The sequence below is a fragment of the Micropterus salmoides genome, unplaced genomic scaffold, assembly GCF_014851395.1.
Source record: "Micropterus salmoides isolate LMB-PRFRI ecotype aquatic unplaced genomic scaffold, ASM1485139v1 Ms_hic_scaffold_15, whole genome shotgun sequence".
Lineage (NCBI taxonomy): Eukaryota > Metazoa > Chordata > Actinopteri > Centrarchiformes > Centrarchidae > Micropterus > Micropterus salmoides.
This window is the reverse complement of record NW_024040596.1, coordinates 28,266,628-28,292,472: the sequence shown is the minus strand read 5'-3', so window position 1 is coordinate 28,292,472 and position 25,845 is coordinate 28,266,628. Positions and strand designations below refer to the sequence as shown.

Genomic DNA, 25,845 nt, shown 5'->3' with positions numbered 1-25,845 from the left:
TAACTGCCCCTGCTAGAAAAATCATGTAGTTGGACTGGTTTATTCTCCCACGCTGGCTTTGGTTTGTAGTTGGATTAATTTCATGTAGTTACTCTCTCTCCAGCACTCTGTTTTGTTATGTTTGTGACACAATCAGCTGATCACTAAATGGCAATAAAACGGTAGCTTACAGCTGGAAGCTCAGGTCAGACAGCTAAACCTTTACTGCGCTGATAGAAAAAATATAGTTGGATTGTAATTTCATGAAACATTAGTTATTCTCCAGCGCTCTGTTATGGCTTTGTTATGTGGACAGAAATGTACCCTTACCTTTGTGAGTCAAACATTTACTTTATTTACTTTGGTATGTTAGTCTAGATGAGCCAAACCTCCCAAGTTGTAAAATACTGTATTACAGGATGAGACATCCTGAAGCACTTCATTTCTTGATGTGGCTGTTGTTTATTAATGAACAAGTAACAATTATATTCAAAAAAATATATGATTTTACTGATTAATTAAGTAAATATAATTTCTTAATATATCTATCTAAAGAAACCTCAGTTCTTGACTGGCAACTCTCTGCTATCTCATTGATGTCATCTTTGTGCTGTCTCAGGCACCGTAGCTATATTACTCGCTTAGATAGGGGAGGGGGGGTGCAATCCGCAACCCTCACCACTAGATGACACACTGAACCTTTAAAATAACATAACTTTAGCTGACTATTTAGCATTTTGTTTGTTTTAATAACTTGGCCAAAAACAGAAGTGCCATCTTACCTTTGCCAGTACGACTATGCTCTCGCAGTTAGCCGGCCTGTGAATGAGGAGGTCTTGTACCCACACGCTGCAAAACTGTTCAAGAGCTTCAAGGGATTTATAGTTCTTATACTCAAAACAAGGTAATTAACGATGTACGGACAATATGTGAGAGGAGGTAGTGTGTCTGGATCCGTAATCCAGTCTTGGGCTGCTACATCATCTGAATCAACATTGTTTATCGCAGACAGTTTGTCCAAATAACATTTTTTGGCAGTGGCATTTAGCTTCTCCCGGATCCCTTCTCTTTTTCTTTCAACTTCTCCATTTCTTCCATCCTTCTTCAATTTTACACACCAAAACACACCCACTATTAAATGCCATAGCAACGGCCGGCGAAAAGGTAAACAGAAGCTGTGTCTCAATTCAGGGACCGCATCCTTCGAAGGCGTGTGAATATAAACATATCGTCCACATAATGCAACACTGCGTGACATACCTTAAAATTCCCTATAGAGTAGTTTATACTAGCTAACTGTAAGTAGTTAAAACTAACTAATGGTATATAAAGGACTTAAAAGTAGCTAACTGTATATAACCTAACAAACAGTATATAACCTAGATAACTGTATGTAAACTGGTTAAAAATAGCTAACTGTAAACTAGCTCCACTTCAAACCTCAGTAAAATGCTGCTCTAACATTGATGCTTCAGTATCAACAATAATATGTCAGACAGAATCAGATATCAGTCACAGGAGACATTTTTCTGCACAGCCAGTAACTTACTTTTACCATTGATACTTTAAGTCGTACGTTTTGCTGATAATACTTCTATACTTAAGTATATTTTTGAATGTAGGACTTTTACTTTTACTTACTCTTACGCTTATGAAATGCAACATCAACGAGCTTTTAACGGCTTTAACTGGTGTTGACTTTTCATCTAAAAGGAATCTATCTTTTTTTGGAGGATAAGACAAGAGGAGGAGAAGAAGAAAGAGGTGAGGAGGGGAGTTGTAGAGAAGGAGGGATAGAGGAAGAGGAGGAGGTCAAAGTGTGAATAAGAAAGCAGCTCCTCCCGCTTCCTCGAGCTGCCTGCAGCAGCAGAAAAGCACCAATCAGCAGGAAAATCACGTCCTTATTTGGATTTAACTCCTCGTGAATGACCGAGACTCCACCGGAGCACTGAACCGACCGACATGCTCTCCCCGGGGCTCTCTGTGTCTTTGCTGGCCGTGTCTTGTGCGCTGTGGCCGTCTGCGGTCCGGGCGGCGTCCTGCGAGTTGGTGCGGATCCCGCTGTGCCGGTCCATGCCGTGGAACATGACCAAAATGCCGAACCACCTCCACCACAGCACGCAGGACAACGCGGTGCTGGCCATCGAGCAGTTTGAAGGGCTGCTGGGTGAGTTTTCTGCCAGTCTGTTCACTAATTAACCCACCAATTAGTTATTCAATGGTTTTGTGCCTAATTAACTGACAAACTGAGTTTTACAACCTCTCCTCTGTGCACATCCTGCAGCCTGAAGTTTACAAGTTTACATTTAGGATGTTTTACCACTGGATTTCTTTTTTTTAATATTTAAACTTTATCCTTTTAAAATGTATATTTTATGGTTTAAAAAAGGCTGTTAGTGACTCCAACCACCAAAAAGGTTTGACTGAATAAGTTGGACAGAAAATGTATCATTAACACATTAGATAAAATATTTAGTAGGAAGTTTAGCTTAGTCTGGATATCTTCAGGTTTTGAACTCTTGTTCAAAAAAGAATTTAAATATGTCACTTATGTGTCCATTAATCAAAAAATAAACAATTCAATCATAAAAGTAATCATTTGTTGCAGCTTTAAATACTTTTATAAATTAAGTACACTGATCATAACAAACATAGTGTGTGTGTGTGTGTGTGTGTGTGTGTGTGTGTGTGTGTGTGTGTATGTGTATGTATGTGTGTGTGTGTATATATATATATATACATATATATATATATATATATATATATATATATATATATATATATATATATATATTATATATTATTTTTGATTTAAAAACTTATTTGGTGTTAAATAGAGTGGTAAAAATATACTAAGATAATAATTATATTATTATGTTAATTGGCTACTTTACCACATTCACTACCAGGTACAAAAGCATTAACAGCTTTTAATTAATTTACGAAATTGGGATGGGTTAGTTGCAAGGATGAGAATGTGAGGCAAAGGAATGAAACTAAGCGGCAGGACAGAAAAAGTATAAGACGGTATGAGAAAGGACAGGAAGCAGCACAGACAGATTAAACTTTTAATAAGATTGTTAGAAAGTTTAGTTCACACAAACATACTTCCTCATACTTCCATACTACCTCCATTCATAATGTTTGTTTTATTTGTCCAGATTATGAGATGTCCGTCTGTGTTTTTACCAGCAACATGTCAATGACTTTACTTTCAAACACACGGTCAACAGTTTTCAGTGGGACTTCTTTCTACCAAAGAACGGTTCACATTGATCCTCTGAATTATATGGGGATAATGTTTCTGTTTGAAAGAAAATCATCAACCTCTGTGGGTTGAAATTTAGTGGTCGACCGATACACGGTTTTCAATGGCCGATATATAATGCAGATATCAAAACAAAGAAAAGTCCTATTTAATTCTGTTATTCCTGCAGAGTATAATTTAATATACAGGTGCTGGTCATATAATTAGAATATCATCAAAAAGTTGATTTATTTCAGTAATTCCATTCAAAAAGCGAAACTTGGATATTATATTCATTCATTACACAGACTGATATATTTCAAATGTTTATTTCATTTAATTGTGATTAAAACTGACCACTAATGAAAATCCCCAATTCAGTATCTCCGAAAATTAGAATATTACTTAAGACCAATCCAAAAAAAAAGGATTTTTCAATTCAATTTTTAGAAATGTTGGCCAACTGAAAAGTATGAACATGAAAAGTATGAGCATGTACAGCACTCAATACTTAGTTGGGGCTCCTTTTGCCTGAATTACTGCAGCAATGCGGCGTGGCATGGAGTCCATCAGTCTGTGGCACTGCTCGGCTGTTATCAGAGCCCAGGTTGCCCAGCTCTGATAGTGGCCTTCAGCTCTTCTGCATTGTTGGGTCTGGCGTATCGCATCTTCCTCTTCACAATACCCATATATTTTCTATAAGGTTAAGGTCAGGCCAGTTTGCTGGCCAATTAAGAACAGGGATACCATGGTCCTTAAACCAGATACTGGTAGCTTTGGCAATGTGTGCAGGTGCCAAGTCCTGTTGGAAAATGAAATCTGCATCTCCATAAAGTTGGTCAGCAGCAGGAAGCATGAAGTGCTCTAAAACTTCCTGATAGACGGCTGCGTTGACCTTGGACCTCAGAAAACACAGTGGACCAACACCAGCAGATGACATGGCACCCCAAACCATCACTGACTCTGGAAACTTCAAGCAACGTGGATTCTGTGCCTCTCCTCTCTTCCTCCAGACTCTGAGACCTTGATTTCCAAAGGAAATGCAAAATTTACTTTCATCAGAGAACATAACTTTGGACCACTCAGCAGCAGTCCAGTCCTTTTTGTCTTTAGCCCAGGCGAGACGCTTCTGACGCTGTGTCTTGTTCAAGAGTGGCTTGACACAAGGAATGCGACAGCTGAAACCTATTTGTCTTGCATACGTCTGTGCGTGGTGGTTCTTGAAGCACTGACTCCAGCTGCAGTCCACTCTTTGTGAATCTCCCCCACATTTTTGAATGGGTTTTGTTTAACAATCCTCTCCAGGGTGCAGTTATCCCTATTGCTTGTACACTTTTTTTCTACCACATCTTTTCCTTCCCTTCGCCTCTCTATTAATGTGCTTGGACACAGAGCTCTGTGAACAGCCAGCCTCTTTAGCAATGACCTTTTGTGTCTTGCCCTCCTTGTGCAAGGTGTCAATGGTCGTCTTTTGGACAGCTGTCAAGTCAGCAGTCTTCCCCATGATTGTGTAGCCTACAGAACTAGACTGAGAGACCATTTAAAGGCCTTTGCAGGTGTTTTGAGTAGCTGATTAGAGTGTGGCACCAGGTGTATTGAACCTTTTCACAATATTCTAATTTTCTGAGATACTGATTTGGGGGTTTTCATTAGTTGTCAGTTATAATCATCAAAATTAAAAGGAATGAACACTTGAAATTTATCAGTCTGTGTGGAATGAATGTATACATTATACAAGTTTCACTTTTTGAATGGAATTACTGAAATAAATCAACTTTTTGATGATATTCTAATTATATGACCAGCAGCTGTACATGTTGTTTCAGATGGAAGTTATATTAATGAATGAAACAGAAACATACTTTGGGTTCTGTCTCTTTGTCAGATGTCATTCAGCTGCGATGTTTTTTACAGTATAAATGTATATATTTAAAGTTAATTGTGTTAATTCAGAGCTGCTGCCATTTAGGAGAAACATGTTAACATTTAGAAAAGATTATGGTGACTGACTGACTCTTGGTCAAGTAAACTCAGAACTTTCACTAAGGAGAATGAGGTTCGAGTCTTGGGGGGGGTTGAGTTAAATTTTTCAAGTTAAATAACGTTTTGTAGATTCCTTACTTATTTTAACCTGAACCATCTTTTCCTAACCAAGTAGTTTTGTTGCCTAAACCGAACCAAACTACCACCGTTTCACATCATTTACCATGTGTTGAAAATCATGTCACTGTGATTTATGTAACCTAGTTAAACAAGTACATCAGACAATACCTGACTGCGGCTCTGATGTTGGGTGTGGACAGGTTCAAGAGACTTTTCCTCCATAATTAAGACTAATTTGACATCAGCCATATTGCTGGATGTGGCTCGTGTGGACAGAAGTGTGGCCGAGGTGAGAATCAAGTTGCGTTAAGTTACTATTAAAGTCTGCTGAACCTCACAACATCAGATGCTGCATGAGGTATGGAAAAGGATAGTTGGTAGCCCGAGCAGGCTTCTGAGTAGTTACTCTTTAAAAATACATTTTTAAATCTGACATCAACCTTCATTTTATTAGAGCCGAGGCAGAAATCTCTGAGACATGTATCTCAGAAACTGGACAAATAAAACCCAAACCCAAATTTATTATTTTTGTAATTTGGATGAACTGAACCTTCAGTTGATGGAGGTTTCCAACCCTTCCCAGCTGCTGTGGCTTCTTCTTCTCCTGGAGCCCTTCTGACTGAGCGACAGAAAACCTTAAACCATCAGTTCACTTAGAGAGCATGGAAACATTTTTGTGGAAGCCATCATTGTGATTACGTTTACTCAAAAAGGGAAGAAAATTTGGCTCCTTTAACAGCAGTCCGTGATAAAGCAGACATATTTCGGAGAGTTGGTCAGAGTTACAGCCCAGTGTTGGTTTCTGGTTTGACTGCTGCCCTGGTCCAAGACAGTGTTACCACGTATCACTGCCGTGGGTAGCTACTGGAGGAACCCGAACATTTCAGTCACGTTCATAGGGTTGGGCCGACACTGACACACTCATTAGGTAAACACCCTGGCTTGCCCCGTCTCTCTGTCTCTTTTCCCCCGTCTGCTTCATTTTCTCCATCAGCAGTACATTTTATAAAGTCGCCTAGGACAGAGAACTTTTTTCCGTATATTTCCACCCGCGATACGTTATCACGGCAGCAGGTGAGCTGCACGTCGGCTTATTAATGACGTAACGTTAGCCTATAAAACAACTGAAACCAACATCTGCACCCTGTGTGTTCACTGTTGCTTTACCTGGTCCGTGTGTAAACTATCCACCGTGTTTTGTAAGGTAAGTTAATAGTTGGTCAGTTTTTACTGAGTGAAGTCTGTACGAGAACAACGACTACTTTGGATAAATAATCTACTGATGAATGAATGAATGAATGAATCTACTGATTTATTTTATGGATTAATTGTCATTACATCATCACCATAAAGCATAAAAAAAGATGCTCATCATAGATTCCCATAGCTAAAGGTGATATCAAATATCATTCACTATGATGTAAAGACAAGCAAAAGCATGAAATTCTCCCATTTTAGAAGTAGGAATCACTAAATATTTGGCATTTCTGCTTAAAGATCATCTCCACTTAAAAGATCATTTTGGTATTTTTAAGCCTTCCCTGCCACTGAGGCACAAAAACCTCAGGTAATCATAATAAAGGTAGTCTTATGCTCCCAAAAAAGGACCTAGATGTGAAACTGATAGATATGCTAAAAAGGATCTACTTATCACAGTGTGTTTTGTACTTGAATTGTTGTACGAAAAATAGAGCCACATGATGTATTGAAGGAAATAAGAGTTAATTATCCACAGTTGTATTTCATCTTATCAAAGTTAATTTATGGCGAAAAAATCCTGGGAAAAGAGTGACGTAGTACCGGGAAAGTAACAATTGATAAACGGGAAAACATTCAACCCTAAACATGACCCTTTGCTCTGTGTACAGCAGAGCCAAATGCATATCACTGTGTAAATATCATACCTTCACACTTCATGCTTTCCTCGGGTCTTATCAAGCCCGGTCTTCCTCCTCCGCCTCTCTTTGATTCTTTCAAAACTGCTTCCAACTAAAAGAGACCAAATGATTAGCTTCTCTTCACACTATGCCTATTAAATTGTTTTTCAAAGGATTTTAAGCTTTTTTAAAAAACATTAAGGATACTCACCACAGTTTTACAGTGCAAAAAATGTGTGCTCACCTAGGTTTTCTCTTCCCAGTCAGTAATTTCAAGGCTCCCTTCAGACCTAAAACTGAAGAAATGAAAAAAAGTGATAAAACTCTCAAAATAAGACAGAGGCTGGGGCAAAAAAAAGCTGTAAATCCTGAACAGAACTTTTAACTCTAAACAAGTTCTGGGATTTTTGAAGGCTGGGTTGTTATAAAACAAGACTAAGAACCTACAGCTATGCTGGCGGCTAAGTGAGGCTGTACTTAGGCATAGCAGTGCTTTGAGCTAAACGCTAACATGCTGATGTTCAGCAGGTGCAGGGCTCAACGTTCAACTTTATTGCAATTTTTATAATTTTAACAAAACAATTTACTTTTAAAACAAAACATACTAACAGACACAAACATGACGTGCTTTCCTGCTGACAGGCATTTATGAAAAATGTACACAGAGCAGCGGACACAAGTCGCCTCTATCCCGATGAACAGGTTGCCATGGTATAGGACCATAATATACTAAATGAACATCATGCTGTGTTGAAGAAGACTTGAAACTAGCAACTGAGACTATAAACTCATTTAAAAGTGTTTACTGAGGTAATAAATCAGATGAGAAGTAGCACATTTTACCATTATTTCTAATGGAACTGCCCCCTGCTGGCCGTTAGAGAGAATGCAGCTTTAAGTTCCGTCTGCATGGTTTCACTTTCGACCCAGAGGTCCCGCATGATTGAGATTAGAGAAATAACATTTGAAAACCTCTCGTCACGTTACTACAACTCTGGATTGGACATCGGTGCAAAACAACTGCAGGGTGTTGAGTTTCAGTATTTTTTTTAAATACTAATGTTTTTGGTGAGTTGCTAGTTCAACTGTCCCAACGTTACGTTTTACTGGCCCCGGGCCATCGGGCCACCGTTATTGTCGAGCCCTGAGGTGTAGTGTTTACCGGCTGAAACCTCTTGTTTTAGTGTCCTAACATGCTCACATAAGCTATTTAGCAATGTCATTAGTCCTGCAGGTAATTGGTCATAAACCAAAGTAATGGGCAAATGGAACTTTTGACCAGATGATGGCGCTACATAAAAAATCAGAGGATCATTTATAGAGAGCTTAAGTCCCTCCCTTTCTGGTAAACCACCATGCTACCTCACTTCGGGGGGGGGGGGGATATCTACGGTAGTCAATGACAAGAGACAACTAACTTTTTGATCCCGTGAATTGTGCTCTGAATTATATGATTCTGATCAATTTAAAGTACACAAAAGTCAAGAAAGTCGCAGTTTGTAAAACTATTGAAGTATAAGACTAAAAATGCATAATTACAAAGACGACAAACCCAAATGTCGCGTATGTGATGTCGTAACTTTTTCTCTCAATGACTGAAGCTAACGTTACTGAAGCTAACGTCAAATAACATGAGAGGATGATGTGATAAAAGGGTCGAGAGTCGATGGATTAAACACGTCAGGTGAGGTATATTTCTGCATGGCACATAGCAAAGCTACCTAGCTAGTAACAACCAAGCAATGAACGTTAGCTAGCATTACCATGTTAACAAGTTGGTGATGCATATTGTGCGAGACGAGAGATGTAGTTCATTAAACGGTTTTCACACAAAACTAAATGTAACTTTATGACAAACGTCAACTTTCTTGACAGACAAAATTCTCACAGTATAAACAAGATTTAAAAAAAAAAAGTTGTCTCTCGCCGTTGACTACCGTACATATTTTTCAGGCGGAAGCGAGTGACTTGGGCTCTCTATTACAGTTCATCCTGAGGAAAACATGAATTTTGTGGATCAAATGTCCAGAAATTGGCAATCTAAGAGCTCAACAGTTGTTTCATGTTAACATTTCAATCTGAAACAAAAATGTCAACCTGCAGGTAGCACTGAGGAAATGTAAAGGGATCAGGTGACCAGAGTTATAAGTCTTCATCCTCTCGGAACTGTGAGTGTATGAACTATTTTAATTTAGTGCAAATTGATCAAGTAGATAAAACGTTATTTCAATAAAAAAGTGAAAACTTTGACCTGTTGGTGGTGCCAGACAAAAACTCACCAAAGTTATTAGAATTTATCCTCAGGGGAACATGAATGTCTGTACAAAGCAGGACAAAGCATCCAATAGTTTCAACATTTTATTCTGGACCAAAGTGGTGGACCGACCAACAGACAGACTAACATTGCCATCCTTAGAGCTGTTCTCTGAATCGGTTACAGGTGAATTCAGTAAATATTAATGGCATGAGTGTTCTCTCGTTGTTTTACTGTCTGAATGTTGATTTATCATGGAGGGTCGGTCTGTCCAGCTGCACTGCAGGTTTTTTTTATGGTTTACTTCAGTCCAAAAGGTAATAAAATAAACTCAGATTGACACAACTGATCATTGCATTCAAACTGGCCTGAAAGTTAAATGTTCAACCAAACAATAAAAACATATTTTCTCCCTTCTTGTGGTATCTAACCACGCAGAAAATTTTGGTAGGAGTGATTTGGCTGAATCTAGTGTACAGCTTCCTTGGCTTTCTGTTCTGACTGGAACTTTTCATCACAACATTCCAGCTGATACTGAATGTCACGAACTCCATGTGTTTTTTGATAAGTTAAGCTTGTAACGCTGCTCTGCAAAGCTGCACGTTCTGTACATACACTATCTCCATCTGTAAACTGTGTATATTTGACAACAGTATGTCTCCAGTTTCACTTTTTATATCTGGATGTCTCTTTGTAGAAACTAAATATCAGTAAAATTACCCACTCACGTTTTGAAACTGTGGTAGTAGCATAGGGTTTGAACTTGTCTCTCAACTTCTGTCAAGTCTCATGTGAACACCATTAATGACTGAGAACGTGTATCCGTTATCCCTATTTGTTGGATTTATCGTGTTGAGACTATAAAAATATACTTACAAGACAAAAGTTTCTTGGAGAGACATCAGTGAGGCAGTAGCACAGGCATTTCTTTGTGGAGTTTGCATTTTCTTAGTTTTTATGTGGTTTCCTCTGGGTGCCCTTGACCAGTGCACCGGTGCCTAGACTTGGAGTTCGTACCCAGGTGCTGCACATTGGCTGCCCACTACTCCTAATACTTGAATGGATTAAATGCAGAAAATTAAGACTGTGTATGTGACAATAATTCGATTCGATTTTCAGCCAAGCCAACGGTGGGGCGGTGATGTTGGTCGGTCTGTCCACCACATCGGTCCAAACTGATTGTCATGAAATTATGTACAGCCAGCCATTTATGTTCCCCAGAGGATGAACTCTGCTCACAGTAGTGATACCATGAAGTCAATGTTTTCACTACTAAATGACATTCCCATCACCCACAGCTTTACTTTGTTTGGTGCTTATTAGTAAATGTTAGCATGTCAATATGGTAAAATAATATGATGGACATGGTAAACATTTTACCTGGCAAACATCCACACATAAGTATTGACATTGTGAACATGTTAGCATGCTGACGTTAGCATTTGAGCTTAAAGCACCACTGTACTTAAATACAACCTGACAGAGCTGCTATCTTTACTGTAAACTCTTAGTCTTGGTCCTTATCTCATGATACTGCCAGGAAGGTTACATTTGAATATATGTCCTTTTCCACGTGCATATTTTTAACTCCGTCTTTCACATATATTGATTAATTGTATTATTTATTGAAATATGTGCTGTTAATTTTTTTTTCAGCCTTCAAGGCAAACGTTTCCTTAAATAATCAAAATATGATTCTTAGTGATTTTCTTTTAATGCATGATTGCGTCTCATTTCAGACACTTGCTAATAACTGCATTCACCTGCTTACTATCTGTGGTGGTGTAGTTGCCATTCCTGTGTCGAATTGGGTTTTGTTGTTTGGTGTATTTTTTTTATTCCTGTGAATAACTGTTCAAATATCACTGTGCATTTCATTAATACATTTTAATTGCAGATGCAATATGCACTTTTACTATGCAATGAATTAGCGCAGTGGTTCTCAAACATTTTCTGTCACGCCCCCTTTAGATGCCAAAAAGAGTTCATGCCCCCCACCCCAGTAAAAGTGGATTAAATTTTTATGAATCATTAACAATGCAGGCAATTTAAATAAACAAGATCCAGGTTAACAAAATTAGTCATCAGAGCACTTTTGTTTATGTCACCACGTGAATCATATTCATGTAACTTTAGGTTTGCTCAACATCCACAACGAAGGGGGGGGGGGTGCACCTCCCCAGTTTGAAAACCAATGAATTAGCTGACTTGAAAACTTTAAATTTGAACAGGTCTTGTTTCAGGATGTAAAAGTTTGTGGTTCTAGTCATCAGTGTTCTGTGTTAACTGTAAAGGAGAATTAAAGGAATTTTAAGGCATGTGGATGGCCTCATTAACTGCCGTGATAGGTTATGATGCATACTAGGGATGAAACGATTAACGGTAAACTGTGGTAAAATTCCTGACTGTTATTATTACCATACACATCTTAATTACCATGGTAAACAGGTACGGTTAACCGCGCTATTATAATCTCACGGCAAACACCAGCGTCTCCCAGAAGCAGGCGAGCATGCGCAGAATGCAACGTCCGACAAGTCCGGTCGTATTTTAGTTTTTATGAGAGTGCTTTGGGAAACTTGATTGCAGAAAATAATCTAATAGTGAATGCAGGGTGAGGTAACTTTTAGCTTTGGTTTGCCTCTCTGACTTGCTAACAGTGTGTAAACTGAAGCTCTCAGTGTTGCTGCTCTTGTAAAAACGCAACACGTTCTGCTGCTGTGTGCGTCGTGTGTCGGCAGACTCCATTAGTCCACTGCACATGATAACACGTTATGCAGTTTAGTCAACCAACCAGCATATCTAGAAACTCTACAGACTCCTCTGTATTTAGTCAGTTTTTTGGGCTCATTGCAGTTACTATCACTGTCTTCTAAAGACTTATTTGTTTTCATGTAATTGTCCACTGGGTCATTGTATTGCCTATATAATATAAAATCTTGATAATGCACACTTAGAAGATTTTCACATGTTTACAAAATGTATTTGCTGTTATATTATATTTTTTTGCAAACAAAATGGCAATTGTATTTGTAGTTTTCAATATAATACTTGCTGAAATGGTTTCAGTGTGTGTATCAGTACATTTTTATATTTTTCTGGCACATTTTTACCGTGATAATACTGATAACCGTGATAAATTTGGTCACTATAATTGTGATATGAAATTTTCATACCGTTTCATCCCTAATGCATACACATCGGTCTTCCATAAATACTTTTAGGTAATGGCTGAACTTAGAGCTTAGGTGAGGTCAGAAGACTGGAAAAAGAAAGTGGAAAGGCAATGAGTTTTAACCAAAAAAATGTCCTAATGAAAGACCTGCAGGCCAAAACCAGGAAACAGTTTCAGGTCACAAGTTCAAAATATTTCTGAGGCTTCATTTTGAAGCTGTGCAGCCAAACCTCAGTCCTGCCCTGCAATAAATGTGTCCTCTACCCAGTGGTGAACTCTTTCTGGTCTCATCTTGTGTGAAATGTGCAGCAGGATGGCAGTCAGTGTGGTGAGTCTGGTGTGTTAGTAGCCTGAAGTCCCTGAACACACTGTCCTTTCAGTGATTTAAGAGAAGGGGAATCCTTCTTGGGGGGGGGGGGGGGAGAACAATGTGAGTTCAAATAAAACGACCCTTAACCAAAAAGAGAAAATGTTGCTATTACAGTTTTTGATAGTTTTTCCCCAAATATGTCCAAAAACGGTTTAAAAGGGAGCAATATGCAGAGTACTATTGCTAAAGTATAGTTAATATTGTTTATATTTCCTTACACAAAACTTTCAGTTGAACTTAAGAACTTTAACTGACTTAACCTAAAATGACATTTACATTTAGCTGACTCTTTTATCCAAAGCAACTTCCAATTGCTAATTGTGTCAGTTATGTCGCACGCTTCTGGAGCAACTAGGGGTTAAGTGTCTTGCCCAGGGACATATTTGTGTCTCACAGTGTATTCAGATCACCACAAATGCACAAATGATCCAAAGATATTCTCACTGGTTGCTGAGAGAATCTCTCCTTGTAACACACCTGTCTGTATCTGTTCAGGTACTGGCTGCAGTCCGGATTTGCTCTTCTTTCTGTGTGCCATGTATGCTCCCATCTGCACCATTGACTTCCAGCATGAGCCCATCAAACCCTGTAAGGCGGTGTGCGAGCGTGCGAAGTACGGCTGTGAGCCGGTGATGAAGCGTTACAACCACAGCTGGCCCGACAGCCTGGCCTGCAGCGACATGCCGCTGTACGACCGTGGAGTTTGCATCTCACCTGAGGCCATCGTCAAGGCAGAGGGATCTGGTATCATTACCTTTTGTGTGTGTGTGTGTGTGTGTGTGAGTGAGTGTGTGTGTGTGTAGCTGTCCACTTCACTATGACATTTGATCGCTTGTCTTGCTTTTGTTGATCTACTTCTCCCACACACTGCATCAAGCATAGTCTGCCGAAGCCTCCCTCCACTGCTTATTTGGGTGGGTGATTTGCCGGCTGATCAACCTCCCGCCCCTCCTGTGACCCATGGTTTGACTGTATGTGTATTCAGAGCCAGTGAGCTACGGACTTTCAGAATAATAATAATAAAAAATGCGTTAACGTGAGATAAAATAATTGTCTGCCTTGATTAATTGATGCGTTTACACATTAACTTGCCCTGCCCTAGTTTAAACATGTTGACTGCTTTATACAGCACCTTCTTTGTTGCTGCTGTTGTCACCAATTATGAGTATTTGTCTTGTGATTGTGTGTCAAGACAATAGTCAAGATGACAAAAAGACAAAGACAAAATAAATACAGAAAAAGGAAATGACAGACAAAAGCAAACCATGAGTTTTTGTTCCATTACAGTCCAACAATTAATGTTGGTTGAGGCTCAGAATTGATTTCTGTGTTCGGAAACAGTAGTTGAGAAAATTTTCTCTCTCCACAAGCTCCATTTAGAAAGGCCACTAAATGGAGCTTGTGGTGTTGTACTGTTTCCAAGCACAATAATCAAATTTGAACCTTGGCTGTTGAGGTTAAGCCATCATTTTAGGTTTGTACAGGATTTTTTGTGTGGTATTTCCCTGAAGTTTGGGGTTTTAGGCAAGTTTCTATGTGTATAGCACTTTTCAACAACAAGGCAATTTAGTGCTTTTAACAAAGTTTCTGTTTATGACTAAAATAGATTAATTACATTACTTACTTTTTTACATTATTCCGATATATTAAGATTCTGATATCACTGCCAACAATAACATATAATACTTTCACTCTTTTTACCTGATGGTGATAAGACCAATCTTCACCAAACATAAAACATAACATTCTTATTGAAAAGTGAAATATAAAAACTCAAATAAGACCCATTAAAGTACAAGTTCATTGAAAGACAACAGAACAGCACACAAACCCTCTTAGACGTTGATATCAGACTAATGGGGTATATCTATCAGTCTTTATGGTTATAAATGTAATTTACGCCTGTAAAAGTCTTAATGTGGAGGCTGCTTCTGAATTAGGGAATTTCACTCTCTTCACTGAAAACCATGGACCATCAGGAAGCAGTTTTCCCTGCTTAGCTGAACCCTATCTGTGTTTTCTATCATGTTTGTAGTTTGTTTCTGCTCCCTCTCGAACAGATAGCATGAGTCATTTCCCCTCCAACTTCACTCCCACTGACTTTCTCAAAGAGCTCCTTGATACAGGCGGCCCGCTCATTTTACACTCAATAAAACCCTCACTGTCCTCTGCTTCTTTAAACAGGCCATGGAAGGGAAAAAACTCATCTCAATCCCCTTGACCTCCATAACGATACACCCACGTATCTCTGAGCTGCCCTGGCCCGGCTCGGCTCAGCTGGGTTTTGGGATTTTCCCTCTGTGATTTGTTGACTTGCTGAGGTTCAGGCGGGGTGGATCGCTCAAGTTATTCCAGTGACTTTTCTGTGGCACTCCAATCTGAAAGTTGCTGTTCAGAAACAGAAATCTAAAGCAGCCGCAGTGTGCCCGTTTGTCTCCATTCATTGCTCACTTGGTGTTGCATTCAAAGACACTGCACAGAAAAGAAACAAAATCAAACCCAGTCAAAGTCGCCTTTGCAGCTAAAGATAGGTAAGAAGTTAACAAGACTCAGTGTAGCAGAGTGTCTGAGAGGCTATACTTAGCACAGTGATGCTTTGAACTAATTGCTAATGTTAGCATTCAACTGCAACCGTTTCACAATATTAACCACGTATTTAATGTCATGTGACTTAGTTCACGTGAGTTTTGTAAAGTAGTTAACGTTCGTGTTGTTTTAGGAGGCATGGACAAACAAACTATGTATCTTTACCTTGCTTATTAGCACTAAACTCAAAGTTTAGCTGGAGCTGGTGGGAATGTGATTAGTTTTGCAGGTATTTGGACATAAACCAAAGCATTGGACAATGTCAAAGTCTGACCGGCTGGTTACTAAATATCTAAAAATTTCAAAGTCATGGTGCCGCTAGGGGAAAAGCCACACTCCTAGAGTTTGTGTCAGTCAGTTTATGAAGTTGTTACAATTTGGCACTCTAAGCTTTTATCAGGCTTTTCATTCAAGAAGGAACAACAAGCATAATGTAGCATTGAAGCCTGGGAAGTGGAAAAGTTGAGGGACAGAATTATTTTTGGGCCCATCCATGTGACCTTCCAGTAACACACCGACTAAAGGTTTAAATATGATAATCTATTGGAAATGTCAGTAAACCAAAACGGGGACAAAATCAAAGTCAGAAGACGATCAATAAGCAAACATGGACATTGTGAAAAGAACATGTGTCTTTCGGTTATGTTTGCAATGAAAGTGCATTGATTGCTGTTCTATAGAGACAGTGAATGGATCAACAGTCCCATTGGTAGTTCTTAATTGTCCTGCTTCTCAGAGGATGATCTGTTAGGTTTTAATGAACCTATTACCTTTCATCTTAGAGGACAAGCCATCCATTTTTGGCTGCTTATCTGGCTAGATATTCCCAGGCCAGGTGGGATATATGAAAGAGAGAGCGTGAGCGAGCTCTGCATTTCCCATGAAGGCATGCCAAGTCACCAGTAGATCTTGTGTTCCAACCAAGATCCCAACATACTTCAACTCCTACACCAGGGGCAACAACTCGCTCCAAAGTCTTAGGAAAAGGCTAAATCATCAGCCTGTTGTTTGTTCTGTCCAAAACCTTTATATTCTGGTTGTAATAAACTCTGCAGCCTCTAGGGGGCGCGATAGCAGGACTTGACGAGTTATCACAATTTCTGATGTTACTATAGTTAATTTTTCTGAATAACCCTTTTTGTATTGTGTATAATAAAGACACAAGAAAAAGTGTTTGCTTTCATTTCATAACGAACTGTACATCTCTGTGTGTCTCTAGATCCATACCCGGACCCAACCAGGTGTAACCCAGGTGAGGCTGACCTCTCACTTTCTCTCTGCCCAAGCTGTTTCCTAGCAGCTGGCTTGTTGTGTTAGCTGGTTGGACACATCTTTACAATAGCATTTGGGTGAATAAAACCAGTCTGACATCTGCTTCTGGAAACCAACATGCTGATGTGCATCTGAACAGAGCATGTTGTGTCTAAGCTGATCTTTTATGGGTTTTATCCTCTGACAGAATCTAGTCCAGACCTTTCAATGGAACCCAACAACCTCCACTGCAGAGGACCAAATGGAGGTAACCTGTCTGCACACCTCGGAAGGGCTTGGCCTTTTAGAGGACTGAATAGTTTAACATTTTGGGATAAACATGTCATTTGCTTTCCATAAAGTTCTATACCATGAAAATGTCTGTACATTAAATACGAAGCCAAAGAATGAAGACTTTAGCTTAGTAACATAATCTACCTACCAACACCTCTAAAGCTCACCAATAAACACGCTGTATCTCTTTTGGGTAATCCATACAAAAACTAAAAACAATATCTGAGTTACTGTATTTACCAGTTTTTGACTTGTAAATGCAGGTCGATGACTGTGAAACTTGTGAATGTTGGTCCTAGAAGACAAACTAATTTGGACATTGCATGTCAGTGTTATAAGGTAATTAAAACACAAATTTAATAGATATAGTAATGTATTTTTGAACCTTACACAACCAGCAATCTTAACAAAACTTAGTGAGTTAACATGAACACGATATGACAAATTGAGAACCTGAACGCAGATTCTGATAATTTATGATCACCCACTGTGTGTGTGTGTGTGTGTGTGTGTAGATCGCTGTAAATGTGAGACAGTCAAAATGGCCTTGAAAACATACAGGAAGAACAACTACAATTACGGTGAGTCATATGTGACTTATGTGCCATTGTTGTGTATAGTAGAACCTGCTGAAATATTGATCAGTTATCGCAAAAGCTATGCTTTACCTCTTCTAATGCACAACATGGGTTAAAAATGACACCTATTCATTTCCTATGTTATTTCATGCACAGCCTCTTAACTGTCACAGCTTGGTTAGCGTTAGGAAAACACTAGTGGGTTAAAATAAATTTGTTAATCCAGGAAGTTGGCACTTGAGACTGCAGATAGACGTGTTTTTGTTTTTTTGTTTTGTTTGTTTTTTCCTGCCAGAGTTGACAACTTTCATTTGACGGACACTAGCTTTGCGGCGAGTCCTGCCTCTGATTGGCTAACCTTAATAATATAATTATTGAGCTGGATATTGAATACTTCTAAATATTGATTCCATTCCTGCTAATCCCACTGAGAATCAACAGTCAGGAGATAGAAGTGTTCATGTTTTATATTACATTAATGTTTGTTATAATAAGACAAACATGTAAGGCAAACACAAAAGTTGAAACACCACATACAGAATATATATTTCTTAGAAGAAGGGGTGCCATTTATGACACCACTTGCTTCAATCTGGTTGTATGTCTACGGTGGGTTGTCACATTTCCAAATCAAACTTTTGAAAGTTACAATGTGTCTGAGCATTACGTTTGACAGCCACTTATCACTTATCAACGCTACATGTGAGATATCAATCACCACCGATCTGTTCAGTAAGTCTGAATTCTCATTACTTGTTTCGAGCCTTAATTGTGCTGCTCGGTGAGGTTGTTAAAAATCCCCAGTGGATTCTTTCTCTCTGACCTCTTTTTCTCCAAGATGCAGAAGGAAAGATTTCTGTGCCGAGGCAGTTAGGGTTGCTTAGATTAAATTAGACACACAAAAGCTAAGAGACCAGAAGGGCTTTTCCAGATGATTACAGCACACATGCATGATTTGGCAAATCCAGCAGAAATTTCCGTGTGGACTTCTGGAGCTCGCTAATGCCTTTGCCACAGAATCCAATTTTTTCCAGCCATCGCTAAAAACAAGAGCTCACTTTCAAAATATTCAGATATAATTCAAGTGGTAGAGTTTAGTGAAGCATGGGATCAGAGCGCTGAACACAGAGGTCTTTATGATTTGATGGCTGGCACTCTCACTGGTAATTACTGATTTTACTGTTGACTCTAACCTGCTACCACACTATTACTGGTAGTGCTAGTTTCTCCTCCACCTCTACAGCTTCCACCTCTTCTGGTTCCTTAGTGGCATATTTGTGATGCTGTATCTGTTCTTGTGCTTTATGTTAATCCTTTGCTCTGGTACTCCTGAAGCTTTTGCTGTGCTTTCCTCACAGTCTCACACTGCTTGAACTTGAACATTTCCATTAGCTCAAGGTTCACCTGGTTTGGACTGCTGCTGTTGGGTATCCTGGATTGTTATATCCATTATCCAGGAAATGGCAGATACGACAGTGGAAAGACAGTAACAAGGAGAGACAGGAGGGGCTCCAGGTTACTGGTGTCACTGGCAGTTGAGGCAGGATGCAAGAGTTAAAGGTGGAGTAAACGATTCTGGATAAATCCAACTTGATAAATACCATGATATAAAGCAAACAACGACTAACTGTGGCTACATTTAAGCTAACATGAAGCTCACATGCAGTGAGGGCAAGGCGGTCCCAGAGCAGCACACCAGTTCCAGACAGCGATACTCACAGCTCTTCTGCTCCTATAGCTAACAACACAAATCATGGCTGGAACGACTGAAATAGTGTTGTTTGACTCGGTCCTAGTCATTTACAGAGGTCTAACCCTAACGTGAGGTTTATAATGGAGCAGTGAAGTCCAATACTACGTCCAGTGAGACCAATGAAACAAGTCTTATTTGTGAAAGTTCTGCCTCTAGGTCGTCTGGATGTAGAGTGATGTGTTGGTTTTTCTTTATTGGCTCTGTCAGCCCTTGTGGGTCACTATTGGCTACAACTGGAGGCATCCAATCATCCGATCCTTGCAGACTTTGACTTACACGAACACTCTCATTAAGGCCACTTTATACTTCTTGGCTATGAGTATAAATGCTCATGACAGCGTACACTCAATGCAGAAATACAAATTGGACTTTAAAACCAGCTGTCTTTTCAGCACCAAGGATAGTGGCCAGTCTTTGGCCATGGTCTTATCACAGTGACTGATTTATAAGAAATACAACCAAAAGTATACTGGAAGAAAATGGAAGTATTTACTAGTTTTATTCATTGATTTGCCCCACCCACTGAGCCCCATGTGTCTACAATGAAACTAGAGTGAAACTTAAGGTCTCAACAAATCTAATGTGCCCTGTATGCTGACGACTTCTTCCTTCAGTGATCAGGGCGAGGGTGAGGGAGGTGAGGAATCGCGGCCTGGAGCCCACAGCGGTGGTGGATGTGAAGGAGGTGTTCAAGTCTTCTCTGGTCAACATTCCCAAAGAGACACAGACGCTCTACTACTCATCTTCCTGCCTGTGTCCTCCTCTTGTTCAAGGGGAGGAGTACGTCATTATGGGCTACGAGAACGAAGAGACGTCCAGGTATGAGGAGCAGAAGTTGTAACAAATATGTTATTGACAACAGGGTTTCCTCCAGGACATTGGTTAGACAAAAGTCCGGCTTAAACTTCAACTCGATGCAATCTCTACTAACTTTTTAACAGACTTTTTTCTGACACATAAGCATCTGATTGTGACTGATGGGGCTATTTGGCCAACTTTTTTTCCTGACATTGTGACATGCTGTTCTGATTTAATTCCTGTGAATCAATCACCTGCTGAGCTGAATCAAAGCCTGACACTTCTCATCACCTCATCCATGTATTTGCTAGATGACAGTTTGACCAGTCACCTTAATGTGTTTACGTAGCACCACTACTTGTTTCCCTGAAGCTTAACATTATATTTCATAACATTATAATAATTTCTTCTGACATTAGCAGCAATATAAAACGCTGTAGGAAACCCTTCACAAACCTCACTGTTTGTTTGTGGTTGCAGGTTGCTGCTGATTGACAGCTCCATTGCTCTGAAGTGGAAGGACAAACTTGGCAGGAAGGTCAAGGTGCGATTCACATCCAAATGCACATAAACAGCAGTTTCTGAGCAGTAGTTTTGAGGCTTTGAGTAATTGTACTGAATGTTCAGCCAGTTACATCAACTTAAAGTCTAATTGGAAATTTGGATGTAAGTAGTTCTACACTAGTACTACAAAAACATGGAGAGAGATGGTTTCATCTGCAGCACTGGAGTAACATAAGAAGACAACTTAAGAGCATGTGACTTAACGAAAGAGACCTAAAACAGGCTCTTATACAAAAAAGAAAGTAATGCACACCATCATGTGTAAACTAGCAAACATATGATCCGTCATATCAACTGTCTAAACCCTCTTCTTTGCTAAACCCCTCACATGAACAGCCATTGTCCAATCAAAGCTTAGCAACCTCAACAAGTAGTGCTGGACCTGGCTTTCATTACTGATCAAAGCAGTTGAATAGCCTACATTTTAAAGTTAACCGTTAAAATGTAGGCTACAAAAAACAAACAACATAATGAACACATTTACACAATTATATTAGGCCTGCTGTAGAAGAAGAACATTTAGTCGGGATAATAAAAGTGAATTTTGCTTAGCCTCTCGTACTCTGCATCCGCTAAGGCTCCTCCCTCTCTTAGTCCTGCACTTGGGTCTACTAGCCATAACAATGTTAAAAAAAAAATGTATGTCAGATCATGTCTGCCTGCCATGACACTTCCTGTCTATCTGTCTTTCTGTCCAGAGATGGAATCAGATTCTGAATGTACCGAGGAATGCCGGAGCAACAAAGCCCCACTGAGATCTGACTGTGTGTGTGTGTGTGTGTGTGTGTGTGTGTGCGTGTAGATATTGCACTATCGCAGGCTGTTGTAGCTGAATGTAGTTCATCTCTTCATCTGTCAGTCTGTTTTTTGTTAGGGATGGGGATCGAGAATCGGTTCCAAATTGTCCGATCCATCAGCATCGTTATGCTTCGGTGTTTATCAAACAATTTTTATCAATGCCTGCATGTTTTTTCAGATAGTAACACACTTCAAAACAATTACACTCAAGCACTACGCTGCTAGAAAGTCGCATCAAGAAGAAGTCATGGCGGACAGGTCGAAACGGTCCAAAGTGTTATCATTTCACAAAAGAAAAATGACATCAGTGCTAGCTTTTCTGTACAATAATAATTCTAGTAAGTAAACATGAGCAATTTGCTGAAACATCTTTTTAATCAACATGAGCTTAGAGTCCAGGAATGCCATGTATTTGACACACATTTTTTTTGTTTAACTATAAAAACCTAAATGTAAACAAATCATAAGAAATATTCTCATTACCCTGCGATGGACTGGCGGCCTGTCCAGGGTGTACCACGCCTTTCGCCCGATGTCAGCTGGGATTGGCTCCAGCCCCCCGCGACCCTGTACGCAGGATAAGCGCTTGATGATGGATGGATGGATATTCTCTCATTTGATCCATTTTAAATGAAGACAGGCTACAGCTAGCTCAATGAAACCCTTTCACACGAGCTGCACAGGGAGGGATAATGACTGAAGAAAAAGGTTAACGAATGTAGTAAACGAGCGCAGCTGAAAACATGTTTTTTTTTTTTCAACATTGATCAAGAATCATTAAGGGAATGGATAAAGAATCAGACTGACAAGCATTGATAATGGCATTGGCGTTAAAAAAAAGCTTAGCAATTTCCATCCCCAGTTTTAGATATATTTTCTTTGCACAAGTGTGTGTGTGTGTGTGTGTGTGTGTGTGTGTGTGCGCGCGTACACCTGAAGCACTCAGTAAAGACGAAGAGATGGGGGTGGAGCTTCAAAGCTGTAGTACTAAACCTACGCACAGCCATGCAGTATGTACATGACTTCTTTTTTTTTTTTTTCTCTCTCTTTTTTTTGGGGGGGGAGGAACACATTTATTTTCAGTGGCGGCCATGTTGGCTCCACAGCTCCTCTCCGTGGTCACGGTCTTTTAATAATCCTGGATGTTGGTCATGACATCTTGGTGACGTGACAGACGACATTTAAGTAATACGAAAGCCATTTGGACTCTTGGACAGTTTTGGACTATGAGAGGTCTGTAGCCATGACCTTGACTTTACTGAACTCTTTACCGAAGAAGGAAAACTGCATCAAGACCAACAGCAGCAGGAGCGGCGGCGGCAAGACGTCGACAGTGGGAGGGTTTATATACTTTCTTCAGTATTGTTGGATCCAGCGCCTCTAGAACAAAGCAACAAATGTCCGTATTACAAGTCATACACTCCGTGGCCTCTTTATTAGGTACACCTGTAGAATCTACTGCAAGTCAATGCAACAGCTTTGCCAGAGAGCTGTTTCCTTTGTTTATTACTGAAGTCATAGTTAAATGTGGTTCTTCTACATTTATTGAGGTGGTGTTAATTATTTGACCTCCCTATTTACATACATGAGTAGGGGGCAGAATAAAACACCTCCACCACAAACTACAACCTTGCTGCTTAAAAACATAATTAAATTACACCTACGAAAAACTGGACATTAAGGCACCATACAAGTGGATTTTATGGCAGAACAGTTGTATTGGATTGTACAGGTGTACTTAAAGTGGCCACTGAGTGTAAGTACTGTAGACAGAGTGTGGAGTGTGCCACTGAAATAATTGGAGACTACATAACTAATTAGCTAGCTGCACGAGTCAGCTTGAAAATGTACATCTCGTGGAGCGAACGTTAGCTCAGTTACCTAGGGAAAAAATAAACAACCATAAATGACATGGAATATATTTAAAATTTGAAATTCCATTTTAAAATTTGGATTGTTTTGGATGATTATTTCATAATTTAAGGACAGAATAAGAAAAATAATTTGACAAAGTGAGTTGTTTTTTAAAGCATTTTTTTAATGAAAACTTTGAATTATTAATTTTGAATGGCACACTGTAGACTCTGTGTGTGTGTGAATAATGCCTCTTGATGAATCACCAACATTTTAGAATTTATTATAACTGATCTTGTGCTCATCACTTCTATCAGTGATAATCTTTTGTTTTGTAGTTCGGTGAGGTTGATCAGGTCGTATGACATTTTAGGGGAAGTAAAAGAGGTTTTTTTAACTTACTATTACCGAGACACACTGCTTGTTTGATTGATGCGATGGGATGTCACACTTCCGACCAACGAATATTTGCTCCGTCCCTCATTCATTTCTATAAAATTAAGCATGCGTTTCCTGTTTCAGTGAGATCTCTCGCCGGCTCTGGCAGATCAGAGATCACCATCGTTCATCTTGTTTAGAAGTACAGATGTTGTTATTTTGGTGTCATCACCATGATTAGCACAACACACTACAAACTGTAGCATCACTCTTACAGACTTACAGTTTGTGATCAGTATTTATTACTTGCGTCAGATCCGTGACATCACGTCCCGTTTCGGGGGCCGAGTGCAGGGCAGTTTAATTGAACGGAAGACCAATGTGACCGTACTTTAACAGTACGGAATATCAGTTTCTACATTTTACTGTTCGGGTGTCAACATTTGTAAGCTTAGCAAGTATCATTGGCAAACACTGAGTAAATATACAAACCTGGCACTTTTTCCCAACGATTTACAACACTTGCCTTGTCTTTGCATGGGCGGCATACATTAGAGGACTTCCGGGAAACTACAATAATGACCGTCTCCACACTAAAAAGGAAACTACCAGTAAATGCCACACTCCAGCCACATCTATCGTACATCAGGTGGATGATGCTAACAGAAGATGTGATCGAGGTAGAGTAGTGACGATAATGTGGGGCATGAATATAATGAACTTGTCGACCTGCATCAAGATGTCGTCTGTGGGAGGGCGAATTTATACTTCTAGCGCGAAGCACACCTTCCTAAAAACGTAACTACGTGGCACGGCAACGCAGGCCGCAAGAACTGTGGCTCCTTAGCATTTCCGGCTTGTCCATCGTCTTCTCCCTCAACCAGTTCAAAGCTCGTACATACCATCATCTCCAACGCCTTCTCTGGTTTCTGTGTTTGAGTTATTTCACTAAAGGTAACATCGAGCAGCTCAAGCTCCAAAATGATCCGCCATTGTTTGTTGTAGCCCACACCAACAAAGAAGAAGAAGCTCAACATAGTAGAACATAGAAACCCCACTACCAACTAGCATTGTGGCGGTTAACTGCAGAGCGACGCAGACACTGACGCTCATGACGGCACAGCATAGACTTGAAGCAGAAGTATGAAAAGGCCTTAAGTACAGTTTTCTTTGTCAGTGGCACGTTGAAGCGAAGTGGGCCTCGTTGTTAAATGTTAAACTCAGTTAAATGTCAGTCCAGCTGCTCTGAGGAGTAGAGATTCTTTATATGGGATGTGATCCACTTGCATACCATAGATTAAGAATAAGAGCAGCCATTTTGTCCATCCTTTTACCTATGTGCAGCCGGCTGGTCTTCACCCATACGAATGAGCTCTGAGAACCGTCCAGCCAGGAAGAAACCATGATGTTCATTCATATTAAAGACAAGAAATTCATTTAAAAAGGCGTTTTTCACAGCAGATATTTTGACTTGGCATATTAGGGGAAGAACAGGTGTTACTAACATTAACACATTAACAGTGGATGTGTTTTATTCAAGTGCCCCATTTAAGTCTTGACAGCAAGCCAGCAATTACAGGATCCTGAAACTAGCTACAAAATGGAATTCAGCCATCCCTCGTTATTATCGTCATGTCAAAATGTCTTCTGTGAAAACGTCCTTATAGCAGTTAACTTCATTGTGACTTTAAATTACAGACATGGGGTGTCTCACCACTGCCTCTGACATACAAACAGCACTCTCATTATCGCTCTGTAACTGTTTATGTAAACACACTAACACTCAGTACTACAATACTTTTATCAGTAAACTATACTAACACTCTGAACTCTGGATTCTTCACAGCAGTTTGAACCATTAAACATGAATTTAGACGACATGGCTGGAGTCTGTGGGTGTTTGTGTCTGGAAAGTCTCTCACTGTCCAGGTTGCTTCTAACTATAAAATGGACCCAGTCTGTTTTTAACTTCCTGTACCGCTGGAG

The 25,845-nt window shown here is 39.7% G+C and overlaps 1 protein-coding gene across 1 annotated transcript; it reads left to right on the top strand.

Annotated features, from left to right (window-relative positions):
- Window positions 1-1,822: 1,822 nt before the first annotated feature.
- Window positions 1,823-25,739, top strand: frzb (frizzled related protein). The gene is made up of 8 exons (XM_038721425.1): window positions 1,823-2,146; window positions 13,501-13,749; window positions 16,811-16,843; window positions 17,051-17,110; window positions 17,652-17,717; window positions 20,082-20,286; window positions 20,746-20,809; window positions 21,528-25,739. The coding sequence occupies exons 1-8, from the start codon at window positions 1,942-1,944 to the stop codon at window positions 21,582-21,584; spliced, it is 939 nt and encodes a 312-aa protein (XP_038577353.1). The 5' UTR covers window positions 1,823-1,941; the 3' UTR covers window positions 21,585-25,739.
- The last annotated feature ends 106 nt before the right edge of the window (window positions 25,740-25,845 follow it).